We start from the raw sequence: 18,122 nt of genomic DNA, 5'->3' as shown, positions 1-18,122 counted from the left end.
CAGCAAATGGAAATCTGTGTTTCTGACCCCAAGTCCAATACTCTAAGAATTTGTTCTGTTCAAGAGGCAGAATTGTTGAAGTGGAAATAACAACAACAATAATTGGCATGTATACAGCACTTAAAAGTTTACAAAGCACTTTGTAGACATTATCTCATTTGGACTTCTTAATCTTGTGATATAGTTGCTACAGGTATTATTTCATTTTCATAGATGAGAAAACTAAGACTCAAGAGATTAGACTCATTTTTTTTTGTCCATGATCACACCACTAGGAATCAGTTTATTTCAACCTAGAATAAGAGAGTACTTTCTAGTTTAGGACAAGGAAAGAGTAGAGAATATTATTTTAGGGGACCAATGGATGAAATGGAGCAACAGCTATGGGATGCTTTCCAGGCCATCTTGATTCCAAGCCCGGCTCTCTCTCTATTATACCAAGCTCTACATGAGGCTCAGAATCAGGAAACTTGGGTTTAAGTTCCTGCTCTGATACATATGTAACCGTGTGACATAGAGCAAGTTACTTAAAGTCTTGGATTTCTGACCTATCTTCTGCAAAATTAGGATGATAATATTTATCTTTTCCCATAGGATTGTTATGAGGAAAAGAAAACTGTATAGTGCCCTATAAGTGTGAGTTGTTGTTGCTATAAATAAGGTTGGAGGAGTTAGACAAATGGCTATGTTTATGGTTGTGACTAGAGTTAGGGATAAGGGAAACACCCTGCTTTAGAAAAGGGGAAGTACTTAACATTTTTCAATATGCCTTTCTTCTTATGAAGGAAGACTAATGGGAAACTGCTGAGCTAATAATCTGTTCCTTAGTGAGGATAAATATAGAGTAAAAGAAGTGTTCTAAAAGACAGAAGATGCAACTCTATAATGAAAAATACTCGATTAAAAAAAAGTCAATGCATTTTTCTGGCATTTTTGTGATTTCATCCCAAACAATAACTAGGGCAGGGTGACTGGGACTTCATCTCAGTAGGAAGAATTTGGAGAGTGCACCTGTAATTGTAATTTCAGCAGCTTAGGAAGAGTACTAAGCTCTTAGCAAGAATAATTAGTTATAATGGGAAGCTACCAGATGGCACATGCTTCCTCTCCTTGGTAGTTGTCCCCAAGGGATTCCATGTTTGTATAGTCTATCCCACTCCTACTCACAACCTTTGGTTTTTCCCCAAGCTGTGTATCATCCTGATTGCCCTAGACACCAAACGTGCTAGTTATAGCTCTACTGGATCCTTCTACTACATAGTCACTGGACTGAGTGCACAGAGGATCAGGGAAAAACAATATGCAACAAAATCTAATGTTGACTAGGAAATAGATTTCTCAGGGGTTATAGGACCACTGAATGTTATCGTGCAATGACAAAATGAGGCCCATTATTAGGATAAACAAAGTTATTAAATCAAGCTACTTTTCTGCCAATTTATTTATCTCTGAGGCTAATTCTGGGCCCCAGCACAAGTTTAACCATGTTTTGTTTAAAGTCTTCTCCCAGCCTCTGAAACAGGAAAAACAACAACAACAACAAAACAAAAAAACAAGAAAAGCCACTGATATAGTGCTTAGACCAAAATTAAAATAAAGCAATTATCTAGCTAAAAAAAAAATTAAGTAGCTAATATGCACCAAACACTGTGTAACATGCTGGGAATACAGACAGTAACAAAACAGCAAGACAGTCCCTGCCTTCAGGAAGGTTATTTTCTACCAGTGGAAAAGCAACATAACCAAAGGGAAGTAAATACAAAATAGATAAAAAGTAGTCAGGGGGAATATTGATAGGAAGAGAAAGAACCTTGACAACTAGAGGAATCAGGAAAGATCTTTCATGCAAAGTGGTACTTGAATTAACTTTTGACAGGAGCTAGAGATCTCAAGGGCCAGAGATGAGGAGGGAGAATAGCCCAGGTAAGAGGGACAGCCTCTGCGAAGGCTCAGGAATTTCCTACATGAAATTACGATAGCAATAAAAGTATTTTAAACATTTTGCATTTTAAACATTTTGCATCTGGGAAACTTGAAGTTAAGGATGTGAGCAGTGACTAAAATGAATTATTACTACATAAATCTCATTTAATATCTTGTTTTAGCTATTGAAAGGAAATCATATTTCAGTTATAAGGAGTTGAAAGCATTTTTTGGGAGGAGGGAGTGTGGCCCAAGTTATTTTACTTCTATGAAATTTCTTCCAGTATCTCAGTCATTTTCCCTTGGCTCTTCAAAACAATCAGCCAATTACTTTCCTTTGTACATAAATAACATTTTAATAATTCAGTTGCATGTTATATGTTACATGTGTGTATATATGTGTAGTTTTAAACCACCCACATGTTTCTTCTCTACTGCTTTTCCCCTACAAATGTCTTACTCTGATGACTAATGAGGTTATTATGCTGGGGATTCTGAAATCTCAAATCCCTCTTGGCTAAATGTAAGCGTTGTCAAATTCTACCACCACCCCAGAGAAACATTAGACTGTCAAATATTGGAAGATCAGTATGAGGAAATTCCTCCCCAGAAAGCAGACTATCTAAGTAATGGACTTTTTAACATTTTGGTCACACAGACCCATGAAAGAGATGAAAATGTGGAACAACCCTCAATCCCATGAGGCCCCTCATGACTTCTACTTTTACTTGGATGGTGGCATTGGCTAAAAAGGAAGGAAAGAGGCAGAGTACTGCTAACAACAATAACAATTTGTTAAGCATCACAGTTTTTAGACTCCCTCACAAACATTAATTCAACTGAAACCCTAAGTAGGATAAATCTTGTTCCATTTGGCCCAAGAGAAATGATATAGGAGCAATGGGTTGTTGTTGTTGTTGTGACAGGTAGGTGGTGCAGTGGATAGGTGCTAAACCTGGATTCAGGAAAACTCATCTTCCTGATTTCATATCTGGCTTCAGACACTTACTTCCTAGTTATGTGACCCTGGACAAGTCACTTAACACTGTTTACCTCAATTATCCTCATTTGCAAAATGAACTGGAGAAAGAATGCCAAACCACTCCAGTATCTTTGCCAAGAAAACCCCAAATGGGGTCATGGAGAGTTGGACACAACTGAAAAACAACTAAACAGTAAAGTTTCATGTAGAAAAAAACAACTACTTTCTAACAATTAGAGCTCTCTGAAAGTAGAATGGACTGCCTCATTTGGTTCTCAATTATTAGGTTTTCATGGGAAGAATGGCTACATGTCATGGACATTGTAGTAAAGGTTACTTCTCTTTAGGTATAGGCTGAAATAGTTGTCCCCAGATTCTCTGATTATGAATTTAAGATCTTTGTCCAATGACTAACCAAGTGACTAAAGTATAGCTATATTGATGATTTCACAGCAAATGAACCACAGATGTAGTAGCTCACTAGAAGGATTTTTCACAGGTTTTCCTTAATCCAAAAAATGAAGAGCTGAAAAATCTGGTGTCCCCGAGCACTCAAAGGTAACAAAGAATAATGATATTAAGGGACACTTTTTAACTGTACTTTGCCATGCTCACTTTAAGTATAAGCAAATATTACTGTCGTGAAGATAATTGTAGTTTACTTGCCAACATCTGTTAGAAGATGAAGAAACATAGAAAATCTATGAAGTCTAAGAACATGAAAAAATCCTCCAACCTCAGTCAACATATTTTCATATTCAATGAAAACGAATAAAATGGCAAAAACAACAACAAAAAAACCCCCACAAACATGTAAGTGGTAGTTCTTGATAATTAATGGAGTATAAGGAACACATTCTGAAAAATTTCTTAGAAAACCAGATGGGTTATAGGCTTTGAGAGGCTACTCAACAGAAGGCCTAGATCCTCCATAATATGGCTACTGGTTCCATTCTCAATCTCCTTTTGTTGACTTCATTCCCATACTAGTGGAACCTGGAATTCAGCAGAAGGAAAGAAGAAACTCAGGAAAAAGTAAAATAAGTGGAGGAGAAGGAAGGACAGTATCTTGCAGAGGGAATGAAAGCACTGGAGGTAAGCTGGGGGTATTCTGGAGTCAAGGTCACAAAATGAATTTTATCCCAGAGTGAGAACTCAGGTCTCCAGTCAGTTCAATGGGGTTCTACTGCTTTTGAACCCCTGAATCCTCCCTACATATGGGATCTCTCAGAGAGATGGGTCCAAGAGAGCTGAAAGGGAGGTCTTCCTTTTGGACTGCAGATGATGAGGGATGGTTCTTTTGGGAGGGTGGGAGAGAAGAGGATAAAAATAGTTCTGGTTGGGTAAAAGGATCTAGATCAAATTCTAATTCTGTTACCTTTTACTTGTGTAAATCTTGGGCAAATCTCTGGGCCTCAGTGTTCTCATCTGTAAAGTGTCAGATCCTATGAACCCTCTGAGGATGTGCTTTTTATATTGTAAAATATGGCTTATGATTTAAAAAAGAGGCCAAAGGTTTTTAGAGAATTCAAAAGTCAACACCGTACTTTATTTGAGAAGATAGTCATAAGGGACTTGGATTAATGAGCACTTAATAAGAACATGAAAAATGAAATTGGCCACATTTTACCCATGAAAAAATGACTGGTTACTGATGTGGGAGTTATTTCATAATCAAGTATCTCTGTATTCATTGATTTTCAGAATAAAGACCAAAATAAAAGACAAATTTAAAAAAGGATAAAGATGAGAGAAAACATGGTTCTAACCCGAAATATTTAAATAAGCTGTTGTGTCACCAAAAAAGAGAGTAATGGACAAAAATAAAGGCAATATAAAACTCATCAAATTATAATTTTAACTAACACAAAGCAATTGTCACAAAAAGGAGGCAGAAAGGACACAGAACCTGTTTCAGCCAGGAAATGCTTGCTCTCCTTATTAAATTAAATTATCAGAGAAACATGGCAGCCCCAGGCAACAATTACTGAGAGTGCAAGATATTTTCAAAACATTATGGAGGAAAAAGATGGAAGATTAAGTGCAGTACCACCTCACAAATCAAAGAACAATGAAAAGCAGATGAGGGGAAACAAGCCTGCAGAGAACTTGGCATGAGATCTGGTTAAACTAGATTATCCTAAGAGAATTTGTAGATGAAACAGAAGGACCATAAGTAGATATAAAGTGAAATAGACCTACTAGGGTTTCTCCTCAGGGATGAGAGTTCAAACCATTGCATTTGGATTCTAAAACCTGATTATCAAATGTACTATTTAAGGAAATGGAAATTACATCTAAGAAGATAAATCAAAGATGGGATAATCTAAAACAAGTACACACAGAAAGAATTCCTGCTTGAGATAATCAGCCATCTAGAATTATTAAGAACATATTAGGTGCCAAGTCCTTGCTAAAGTACTGGGGATAAAAAGAAGAGCAAAAAACAGTCCCTGCTTTCAAGGAGTTCCCAGTCTAATGGAAGAGACAACATGCAAACATCTATGTACAAGTAAGATATATAGAGGATCATTTGGGGGGGGCAGAGTATTTTTAAAGAGAAGACTAATAAGACTGGGAAAGCTTTCTTACAGAAAGTGGGGATATTGTGGAGATACAAAGAAAGCCAAGAAAATTAGGAGGCTGGGATGAGGAAGGAGAGGATTCTAGGCATGGGGGAGGGCAGGAGGAGGCAGTGAAAATGTTGGGAGTCAGGAAATGGAGTAGTGTGTTGGAAAAACCAGTAAGGATACAAAAATACCACTAGATTATAGAATACTTAGAGGGGAGTAAGGTATAAAAAATTGGAAAAATAGGAAGGAGCTGAATTTTGAAGGGCTTTCAGTCAAATAGATTTTATAGTTGATCCTGGAGTCAGTAGGGAGTGATTGGAGTTTATTGAACAGGGGAATGACATGATCAGAATTGTATTTCAGGAAGATTTATTTGACGACAGACTGGAGAATGGACTGGTGAAGGGAGACATTTAAGGAAGGAAAACTAACCAGGAGAAGATTGCAATAATCCAGGAATGAAGAATGAGGACCTGTACCAGAGTGGTTGCAGGGTGAGAAAAGAGAGATTTTATGAAGGTAGAAACAGTGGGACTTGATATCTAACTGGTATGAGAGAGAATGAGGAGTCAAGAATGATACCTAGGTTCTGAGCCTGGGTGATTGGGTGCCCTCAAGAGTAATAAAGAAGTTAGGGATAGGGGAAGGTTTGAGTGGAAAGATAATGATATGTTGAACTGAAGCTGCCTATGGGACATTACTTCAAGATAGGTAGTTGGAGATACAAAACTAGAGGTCAAGAGAATGATTAGGGCTAGACAAGTAGATCTGAGATAGCAATTTAAAAAACACTCAGGATGGGAGGTCCTGGGTTCAAATCTGACCTCATATACTTTCTAGCTGTGTGACCCTGGGCAAGTCACAACCCCAATTGTCTGAACTTTGCCACTCTTCTGCCTTGGAACCAATACTTAATATTGATTCTAAGAAGAAAGATAAGGATTTAAAAATATTCAGTGATTAATTTTCAGGATATTTCCAATGGGAATTCTCAAAAGAACTGAAAAGGATCTAGATAATACTATCACCCTCAAAGAGGCAAATAAAACTTAATTTCCTAGAAAATGATCTATATTTTTACCAAACCTATCTTTGATGGAAATAGGGAAAAGGTATAGGCAGTCTTCATATTCTCAGACAACTTTTCACAGTAGACCACATCTAAAATTATTGATATATTTGGGGTGTTATATCACCTTCCTTTCTAAATATTCCCTCCCCAAGTGAGAGAGCCATCCCTTGTAATAAAGAACCTAAAAAAAGAAAAAAAATTAGGAAAACTAATCAACATATCAACCAAATCTGACAATAGAATGCAATACTCTACACCGACTGTCCCACACCTCGGCAAAGATGTGAGAAGATACAGTTTCCCAAAGTATATAATTGTAAACTGATATTTAAAATTCCCATTTGCATTTTTATTTAACATTTCTCCTAATGGTTACTTTTTGCTCTTGAGTCATTTTTTTTCTTTCTGTTTTAACAGTTAAGTAAATTGAATAGCTAATAATCTTTTTTACTTTTTTCCCTTCTTTCTTTTCTCTCCCCTTCCTTCTTTTCTCTCTCCTTTCCTCCTTTCCTCTTGAACAGCCTGAAAGTAGAATGGTCACTCAGAGCTCAGTCCCAAATTACTAATCAACATAGCTCCTTTGACCTGCATTGTTTCCTCCTTAGGCAGCCTAATGGCACCCTGACCCTCACCCTGACCAAGAGGATCCCCATAATGGCTTCAGACTTAGAGAAGACTCCAGATCAGCTTTAGTTCTACTACTGCTCAGAACTCCTAAGCTCAAGTGATCCATCGACCTGAGCCTGAACTTCTCTGGTTAGAAAGTCTTCTAGGCATGTTCCGTGCTCAGGGCTGTGTGTTATTTTTTTATAAATACTGAAATGATTTTTCCTTCTCAGAGGTCTCATTGGGGCTAGGAGGTAGAGCAGGAATTTTTGAAGGCTATGCCAGCAGAGAGAACAAGCTTGAGCAATTCCTAACAATTTGAAAAGGCATCAAAAGCTCTGGCCTGGTAAAGAATTGTATACGTGTTATCTGAGATCAGTCTAGCTAAGTTTGCAGAGGCTCATCACTACATTGGACCTAAGGGTGGCAAAATGTTCTTGGATCCAGCAATGATCTCTATTAAGATCTATGAAGAACTTTTTCTACTCCCCCTCTACTCTAATAGTTCTAAACCTTTGTGCGTGTGTGTGTGTGTGTGTGTGTGTGTGTGTGTGTGTGTGTGTGTGTGTGTGTGTGTGTTATGGGATTCAGAGGGGTGATGAACTGGTCTATCCTCTCTTAAAGCTTTGGTGTGAGTATTTACACTTCTGAAATCAATGAGCTACAAATAAGGGTTTGATTTAATGTTTTGTTGATTACCCAGATTTATGAAAGTGCTAGAAAAAATGTTAACAATGAAGATTTAACTTGAAAGTGTGTCCAGCAAGGATTCTTTTTTTCCCCTAAAGAGCTATTTATTAAAACATTTACTGGCATGCCCTTCGGTAGCCTAGTGAAGCTTATGAATCTCTTCTTAGAATATTATTATTATTATTGTTTAAAACTCTTACCATCTGTCTTCTGATTAATAGCAAGTATTGGTTCCAAGGCAGAAGAGAAGTAAAGCTAGGCAAAAAGGGTTAAATGACTTGCCTGGGTCACATAGTTAGGAAATGTTTGAGGTCAGATTTGAACCCAGGACCTTCCATCTCCAGACATGACTATCTCCTGAGTCATCTAGATGCCCCTCAGAATGTTATTTTTAAAAGCATAAAATAAAACTTAAAAAGAGGATTACAAAGGAAAGTTGTTTTATGGAAAGGCAGATATGAAAATTTAAAAAAGAATAGTTTATGGACTCCACGCAGGTAAAGAATCCCTGCTCTACAAAGTTATGGTAGGACCCAAAGCAGCGGCAGCAGCAGCAGCAGAGAGAGACCTGTAGAGCTAAATCACAAATTTTTGAAATAGGGAGATATTTGCATATTTCAATGTCATTATGAAATAAGAAGAAAATATATTAATGATATTTAAGTGATACGTCACGTTGTCATTTTAAAATGATGCATATCTAAATGAATCCACTGACAATTACAAAGTTACTTAAGGTTTTCAAAAGATTACATATATATTAACTCTTCTGAGCCTCATTACCAACCCCAAGACCAGGTACTACAGCTGGGCGATATAATGGATAATGCACTGGAGCCGACAGGAAGATCCACATTCAAATCCATACTCAGAGACTTACTAGCTATGTGACTCTGGAAGAGTCATTTAACCTCTAATTGCCTTCATTTCCCCAAATGTAAAAGGGGATAACAATAGCATCTACCTCCCAAAGTCATTGTGAGGTGATATTTATAATGCACTTTGCACAGTGGCACATAGTAGGTGTAATTTATTACAATTTCTATTAATATTATATAATTTATGTAATATAGTACATGTATAAATATATTATATAATTTATTATTATATTATTATATTCTGATATATTATACATAATATTTATTATATTGTATATTATAATTTTATATTTATTATAATAAATGTGATTATAATTTTTTTTTGTTCTCTGTGTTAAGGAAGAGTAAAGAACTCTTAGGAGATGTTAAATAATTTGCCTATAGTCAAAAAGAAAGCATCTTAGGAGGGATCTAAACCCAGTTTTTCCTGACTCCTAGTCTAGTGCAAGATCTACTGTGTTATGCTACTTCTAGGTAGCTAGGTTGCCCAGTGGATAGCATACTGGGCTGGGAATCAGGAAGATTCATCTTCTTTGAGTTCAAATCTGGCCTCAAGACACTTATTCGTTGTCTGACCCTGGGCAAGTCGCTTTACCCTGTTTGCCTTAGTTCCTCATCTGTAAAATGAGCTGGAGAAGGAAATGGCCAACCACTCCAGTATATTTCCCAAGAAAACCCAAATGAGGTCATGGGGAATCAGACATGACTGAACAACTGTGCTACTTCTAGAAATCATTTGCAATCCATAAAGAGACACAAAATAAAAATCTGTTTTGCAAATGACTGTCTTTTATCCCGACATGTAAAAAACTCATGAAATATATATATATATATCAATGACTATTCTGCTAAGTTTAGGTCTTTTGTTTTCTTTTTCCTCTACCAAGCTGTAGAGCACTTATTTAAATTGGGTATAATTTTAGAAAGTCATAATGGCTTTCCCCAGCTGTCAGATAAAGTAAGGCCTTTGAAAAGAAAAGAGAGAAAACCCACATCTGGCAGCTCAACCAGATGATAAAGGAGCCTTCGTTTCTAAGGTCAGTTTTGGCTTCTTAGAAAATACAATAAAAAACCCTGCAGATAGAGTGCCTCACCTTGAGTATTGCGCAAGTTTTCACAAAGGCTAGACAGCAGAGGTTTATCTCATTTTTAAAAAAATGAAAGCCAACTACTAATAACAATTACAATGACTTGTTTTGCTTTTACTACTTGAAATTAAGCAGTTCCATGTAATTTTCTAATCGAGTATGGTTAACTCTTACACAAATAACTTAACCAATATCTACTCTGAGTTTCTTTTCCCTTTTGAAAGAAATAGGAAATAAAGGAAGCCAAGAACTATTACCCAATTTTGCTGTTTAAAAAATAACAGGGGGGCAGCTGGGTAGCTCAGTGGAATGAGAGTCAGGCCTAGAGACGGGAGGTCCTAGGTTCAAATCTGGCCTCAGCCACTTCTCAGCTGTGTGACCCTGGGCAAGTCACTTGACCCCCATTGCCTACCCTTACCACTCTTCTGCCTTGGAGCCAATACACAGTATTGACACCAAGACGGAAGGTAAGGGTTCAAAAAAAAAAAAAAAAAAAAAAAATAACAGGCCCCTCGTGTTGTCTCAATTCTCAACATGTCTTCAGGAAATAAGGCATTCTTCTGTTCAATTATGGATTTTTAATAATGGAAGAGGAGAAGCTTTGGAGAGGAAATCATATTTTGATGTTTTCTTTATAACTTATTTCATTCTCCTAAAAACCCTGGAGAGAAATATATGAATAAAGGGAAAAGAGAAAGAAACAATTTAAACTTGCCCCATGCCAACTTTAAAATTTACAGAGAGGGCATGCACGATTAAAATTAATGTTCTACCCAGGCAGTTAGATGGCAAGTTGAATTCAGAGTCAGCAAGACATGAATTCAAATTCTGTTTCAGACTTTTGTTAGCTTTGTGACCCTGCTTAAGTCATTGAACTTTTGTCAGCCTCGACTTCTATATCTTTGAAATGGAGATGTTATAGCAACTACCTCACAGGAGTGGTTGTTAGGAACAAATGAAACAGCATTTGTAATGTCCTTTACAAAATTAAAAACACTGTACAAATTTCTCTATTTATTATCATAAAGAATAATATTAAAGAAAATGGTCTTTCCCTAACACCACCACCTCCAAAATAAAGGCAACACAAGCTGGTACTGTCTTGCCTTTCTTTGTGTCCCCAACACTTAGTAGGCAATAAATAAATACTTATTGCCTGCCTGACAAATATGTATCTTCTTAATTATCTTTTAAAAAAGGAATAGTGAAGTTAAAACATACTGAAGACTTAAAAAGGGGCTGGCATTCAGTATAACAATGTTAACTATATTTCTCCAACTCTTATCTAGATAGTATAGAAACTTTGATCTCTCTTCTTCCCTCCCCACTGTCTGTCTGTCTCTCACTCTGTCTCTCACTCTCTCTCTCTGTCTCTCATCTCTCTCTTTCTCCCTGTCTCTCTCTGTCTCTGTCTCTGTATCTCTCTTTCTGTGTCTCTGTATCTCTCTTTCTGTCTCTCTGTCTCTCTCTCTTTCTCCTATCACTTTCCATCTTAGTATCTATTTTAAGACAGAAGAGTGGCAAGAGCTAGGTAGTTGAAGTTGAGTGACTTGCATACAGTTAGAAGTTTCACATTTGAACCCAGGTCTTCTTGATTCCGGGCTTGCTGCTCTATCCACTACACTACCTCTCTGACCCAGAAATCTTGATCTCTTTGGAAAAATAAAAAAGGAAAACAGCCTATTGTGAAAATACAGAATAGGAGAATATAATGAATTTTAGATCATAAGGTATATTCTTAACACATACGTGGTCCATAATATAATCATTTATTGAATTTTGTAAATGCTATTTTACTCTGAAACCAATATCACATGATTTTTCTATCTTATTGTAAAAAATGAAGCCGCAGAAAAATAGCTAAAATATGGCACATCATTACATGGTATTATAATATTACTTCCTTTTCCCTATCACCAAATAAGGCAAGTCCAGAAAATTGCTGTTAGCCTCTTAAATAACATGAGTAACTAACCACGTTTACTCTTGCCATGAAGGCAGACTTTCTTCTTTGGCTCATTTCAAAGCAGAAAAGACCTGATTGTCACAACTCTAGTAAAATTAAATTTTATAAACCACAATTCTCTTCTGTCAGCTCTATATCAATTACAACTTTTTTTAAGGAAATAGTTTTAAGGGAACTTCATCTGAATTCAACTTAGCTAAAGAGTAGATCTTCATTGAAATTAGTTTCTGTGATAGTCATACTTGACACTGATATATTTGTTTTGTACTTCAACTCCTACATGTCAACAGTTAAAATGTATTAGTTGTAGCAAACATCTCTGCAGATCCCTAAAATTAAATTCTCACAGATTAGAAATGACAAAGTGTCATAGTCTCTCTTGGATTTTGTTACTTTGTTTAGCTCCAATCTTTTGATAATTTGTCAGGAATAGTTAAATTCACATGTGATGCTCAAATGCAAAAACTCTCTACATATGTTTCTCAATGATCAATTGCTGAGCTGAATTCTGGTATGTTTTGATTTCTGCCCCACTCTGACTTACTATAGGAAATTTAAAATCTTTTTTTCTCAAATTAGAATTGTTTAAGTCAAGAACTTGACAAATATCAAACATTAAAATTTCTATGTACAAAAAATAAATGATGATTGTTTATGAAAGTATGACTTTCTGTCACATACATTTTGCTTTTTAAAATATATATGAAATCTAACTCTTTACTACCCACATGGTCATTCTTGTCTGACTCACCTTTTATATGTCCTTTTTCCATTAAAAAAATTCACTGCCACTTTTTTCTTTCTTCCTTTATAAAAAAAAATCTATCATTGATACATATTGACTAACTTTGTGCAATGTCACAATCTAAGTGTTCTAAGACTATGAATTGCAGAAAAAGTGTCAGCCCACATTAGTAGAGGGAGTTTCTTCATTCATAAGTTCCCTACGCTAATGAAATCATAGGTCCAGTCTCTGTTCCTTTCCATTATTCAGTCTCCTTCCTTCTCTGAGAAAATACTACTATTTCATTTTCCTCCTTCCTGTCCTTGCCAAAAAAATGGGGCAATAATAATCATGTTGTGATACTTAGTCTCTGTCAGTGACATTGCTCAAATTCAGTTCATCTCTCTGGGCTTTGGTATAAAATGAGAAATTTGGACTATGTCTGGTTCCAACTGTAAATTCCAATGCTAACACATCTCTATAATATCTTTATTCTGCCCTGAAAGCCCATTACTTCATTCTCTTCTCCTCTCCTCTCACCTCCTCTTCCTTCCTTTTTATCTTCCTTTCTTCCTTTTTTCATTTTTCCTTCCTTTCTTCCTTCCTTCTTTCCTTTCTTCCTTCCTTCTTTCTTTCCTTCCTTTCCTTAACTTCTGTCTTAGAATCCAAATTAAGTTTTGAATCCAAGGCAGAAGAACTAAACTAAGGGCTAAACAATTGGGGTTAAGCAATGGGCAAGGGTCACACAGCTAGGAAGTATCTGAGGCCACATTTGAACCCAGGACTTCCCATCTCCAAACTTGGCTTTCCATCTACTAAGTCTCCTAGCTACTCCCTCCTTGCTATTTCTTGAAAGAGACACTTCATTCCTGGCTCCAAGTATTTCCTCTGACTGTCTACCATGCTTCAAATTCTCCTTAATTTCTGACTTCCTTTAGGTCCCAGCTATAATTCCATTTTAGGTTGTTTAATTGTTTCAATCTTGAACCCATTGGGGGTTTTCCTGGCAAAAATTCTGGATGGTTTGCCATTTCTTCTCCAGCTCATTTTGCAGATGAGAAAATTGAGGCAAACAGTGTGAAGTGATTTGCCCAGGGTCACACACAGCTAGTAAATATCTAAGGTGAGACCCAAACTCAGAAAGATGATCCTTCCTGACTCCCGGCCTGGCACTCTATCCACTGTGCCACCTAAGTGCCATCTCACCTTATAAAAAGAGTATTTTCCAAGTCCTCCTTAATGTTATCACCTTCCCTTTGATCTTATCTCCAATTTATCTCCTCTATATTTTGTTTGTGTATAATTGTTTGTAGTTGCATTAGATTGTGAGCTTCTTGAAGCCAGTAATTCTCTGCCTGTCTTTGCATCTTTAGCTCCAAGCACAGTGTCTAGTATACAACAGGCTTTTAATAAATGTTTGTTGACTTGACTTAAAAAAGGAATTGTTTTCAATTAGCAGGGCCTTAAAGCAATGATTGATTTCTTAACAACTGCATCACCAGAAGTTCATAATCTGAAAGAGATTTTCTGTTAAATTCTTTAAAGATTTCATTAAGACATACCTGTAGAAACCTGGGCAAAAATCGATCGGATTCAATCCCCACATATATGTGCAGAAGCTCCAAAAGTGAAAGCGACTGACAAAGACGCATCACGAGCCCGATAGCATAGAAAGTATCTACCATAGAATCTGTCCCCAAAATGAAAAATACATTTACTTAAAATAATAGAAAAAACATAAAACATGCTACTAAAACAAAGTTCGGCAACTTTGGGAAAGTATTTTTTTCTGGCTGTTTGTCAAGTAAGATCGAGTCTACAACGTTTCATTGTTGAAGGAAGATATTCCTGAGCAATTAAATTACAAACTCTATCAGATTAAAAAAAAACAAACATGTAACAGTAGGCAGCTAGGTGAGAGAATAGAGAGATGGGTCTATAGTCAGGAAGACTAGAGTTCAAATCTTACCTCAGACGCTTATTAGCTATGTGACCCTGGGAAAATCATAACCTCTGACTCAGTTTCCTCATCAGTAAAGTGGAGATAATAATAGCCCCTAATTCTCAGGGTTGTAATATTTGTAAAGTGTTTTGCAAACCTTAAAGTGTCATATAAATACTAACTATAATCTTATTATAATTATTAACAATCATTATCATTAATATTATTATGGAATATTATTATTTTACAGGGATGGAAATTACGTCAGAATTAAAACTTTTGACATACAAAATTATAAAGTAAGAATCCCTGAAGAAAACAATGACTAAAGAATTTTAAATACTTAGCATTTCATATTTTTTATCTTTATATTTTGCAAACAATTCTCATTTCTCAAAGATAAACAAAACATTTCCCCCTTAAAAACTCTTTCAAGGGCTTATATGCATTTTACAGATGAGGAAACTGAGATTCAGAGATATTCCTTATCACTAGGGTTCTTTCTGGTACTGTTGCTATCTTAGCAGAAATGTGCACTATATATATTTATAGATGACTATACAACTCCAAGATTATCATGGAGTTGTGAGCTATGCCAGCATTGACCATTTCAAGCCCAATATGAAATGAAACTACTGTGGCCATTAAATTATCCATTTTTAAAGACCTATATACATATAGTATAGTATAGTATACATCACCCACAAGCAATGGATCACTTTTCCAGTGAGAATTTGCCACCAAAGACCAAAATAAAGCCTTAATAGTGGGCAGCAATTTTTAAAAAGTGTCAAGGGTGCTGCTTCTGGTTGCTTGACATACTTATACATGATTTTAGGAAATAAGTGAGATCTGAAAGATCTGGCTAATTAATGATATGTCTGAGTATGTATAATTAATAATACTGAGTTAGAACTGAGTTCTCCAAAAAGACTTTGGAAGTCGGCCATAAATCCAAAATTATATATGTACATCATATATGTTATATTATAGCTCTCGTTTTAGTTTAATTTCAAGGCCAAAAAGAGTGATAAGATATTGAGGGTAGCAGAAAGAATTTGAAAGGGGAAGATGAGAGCATTTGTCCTGTCTGTACCACAGGTTATGAAGACAAATTTGAACATCAGTTTCTTCAACTGTAAAATAGGGATACTATAACCTCTCATACTAAGTGATATACTGGATTGAAGTCAGGAAAATTTGAGTTAAAATTCTACCTTAGACATTTAGTAGTTGTATGGCCCTGGACAAGTCATTTACCAGGCTTAGATTCCTCATCTGCAAAATGGGGATAATAGCAGTACCTACCTTACAGGGCTTTTGTGAGCATCAACCAAGACAACACATAGAAAGTGTCTTGTAAACCTTAAAGTGTGATATAAATGCTAATTATTATTATTATCAAATCAGATTTAAAAAGCACTTTGTAAATTAATGTAAATGTGAGTCATGATTACAAAATCATAATTGCTCTAGGCAGAGGATTCCTCATCTGTACAATGAAGATTTAAATGACTATTCCCTTTTCCTCTTCCCCTGAGGGTTTGGGACTAAGTAATTTTGAGGGTTCCTTCCACTTTTATTTGTAAGAGGGCTATTGGACAGAAAGTCAGATAGATAATTTTAGTAATTATGGCTACCATTTATATAGAACCTCCTATGTGTCAGGCACCGTATTGATATTTATTTATAACCTGACTAGGAGGTAAGTGCTATTATTATCCTAATTTTATAGCTGAGACAAATAGATATAAAGTGACTTATCCAGGATCACATAGCTTAGTTAAGTGTCTGAGCCTAGATTGGAATCAGGTTTTCCTGACTCCAGGTCCCTCACTCTAGCCATTGCACCACCTAGCTGTCTTGATATTATGCTAGCAGATTCCATAATGAAGAGGAGACTCATAAAGGAGCATTTTAATGGAAAAATAAAAAGTTTGACTTTTGAGGAAAAGTGTACTAACTGACAATATGGAAAACTGTATAGTAAGAGGACATAAAATGAGGAACACAAATGAAAAATATGGGATATGAGCACATGTGAGAAGATAAATATTAAAAAAAAATCTGGAGCTCTTACCTTTCCCAAATGAAAAAAATCTGACTGTCATATTTGTAAATATCCATGAGTGTCCACAGAACTGGATTAAATAATAAATGAAAAGGTAGGTGTTCATCTTATACCTGTGATCATAGAGAAGTTTAGTTAAAATTTTTATCTAGAAAAATGACCAAAAGATGTAATAAAAAAAGTAAGATTATGACCTTTTCTGAATTGAGTGGATCACTTTGCACCTTGTAAAGGATCTAAAACTTTTGAGTAAAATCATCATCCAAAAGATGAGACCTTGAGTAGCTCATTTTCATGTGAAAAGACCACTAAAGTAGCTGAACGAACAGCAGGTAGGAATAATGAACTTGAGTCCTGGGCATGAATTGCCTCCATCACTTTCCTGAAATTTGCATGGACAACAGGAGAAACTTAAAGTTTAAAAACTGAGTAATCTTGAACTCCAGACCAGGTTTGGTGATTTGAAGTCGGATCATCATTGCCTGGTTTTGGCCAAGTCTGCCCTGATGAAAAGTAGGGAAACATGCTAGGAAATCATCATGAGTTAGGATGAAGTTTTACCTTAAGGGACCCAGAAGAGTTGTTGAATGGAAATAGTTAAGCCTAAAAGGCTTTGTCTTAATGGGAGATGACAAGTCTTAGAACTGAGGTACCAAGCAAGTGGAAAGCAGTCCTTCCCCCCCCTGAAAGAACAAAGCAATACTTTAGCCAAGCACTAGCTGAGGCTAGAGGAGGAAGAGGCTCATTAATATCAATGGAAAGCCAGCCAGGTTTCTGGAAATGAGGTTACTTCCTTTTCTTTATGGGGTCTAGAAAGTCTCTTTACTTTTATTTGTTTTAAATGTTTATTATGTCCTTATAAACAATGCATATGCAAACCGCAGGCTTAAATGAGTCTATTTGTATTAAAGAGAACAATTAAGGGGGAAACATCCTCAGAGAAGAGAAAGATAGAACTAACATGTCAGTGTTTTTCTAGAGTGAGGATTCTGACTGGGGGCTTAGAGCTAAAAATAATTTTTTAAATTAGAAAATTACAGTTTCTTTGAAATAACTTCCATTTATATCATGACTTCTGGATGATGAAAAGAGAAACATTAAAAAATAAAATAAGATCTTACTTTTTCCCAAATTAAAACAAAATTTGATTTATTAATAAATATCCATAAGTAGTTATAGAACTAAATTATATGACAGATGAAAAGATAAGTATTTATTCTACAAAAGTAGTCAGTAGCAGAGTGAAGAAAAAGCAAAAAGGAGTGGTTAAAAAACTCCTGCTCAACTTACCCCACAAATATTACAAAATAATTGTACCAGAGGGATCATATTTGTTTTTGCCACAAGAGAAGATCATTCATTTGAAAGCTAATCCTGAATCTATGTTTTACTTTGTTACTTCAAATTTTACCCCAAATTTTAAAGGTTATGTTGTTGATGTTATTATTGTTCATCTAATTACTAATATTATTATTCTTGGCAATTCACATTCTTTATTGATTTCCATTTCCCCCCCAAAGGGATTATGAGATTAATCTCTTTTAAACTACAATAAATCTCTTTAAGAAAGCTATAGTAAGGGGCAGCTAGGTGGCTCAGTGAATTGA

General features: G+C 35.8%; 1 protein-coding gene across 1 annotated transcript in view; it reads right to left on the bottom strand.

Moving 5' to 3' along the window:
* The window catches only part of HACD4 (3-hydroxyacyl-CoA dehydratase 4), a 36,298-nt gene extending 19,677 nt beyond the window's left edge, over positions 1–16,621 (bottom strand). Inside the window, exons 1-2 of the mRNA XM_044657509.1 lie at positions 16,525–16,621; positions 14,065–14,192 (exon numbers count right to left, since the gene is read on the bottom strand). Coding sequence (XP_044513444.1) covers positions 14,065–14,192; positions 16,525–16,621 — 225 coding nt within the window. The remainder of the gene's footprint in view (positions 1–14,064; positions 14,193–16,524) is intronic.
* Positions 16,622–18,122: the final 1,501 nt, after the last annotated feature.

This window comes from Gracilinanus agilis, chromosome 1, assembly GCF_016433145.1.
Source record: "Gracilinanus agilis isolate LMUSP501 chromosome 1, AgileGrace, whole genome shotgun sequence".
Taxonomy (NCBI): Eukaryota; Metazoa; Chordata; class Mammalia; order Didelphimorphia; family Didelphidae; genus Gracilinanus; species Gracilinanus agilis.
The sequence above is the reverse complement of the archived record's forward strand: the minus strand, read 5'-3'. Positions and strand labels throughout refer to the sequence as shown.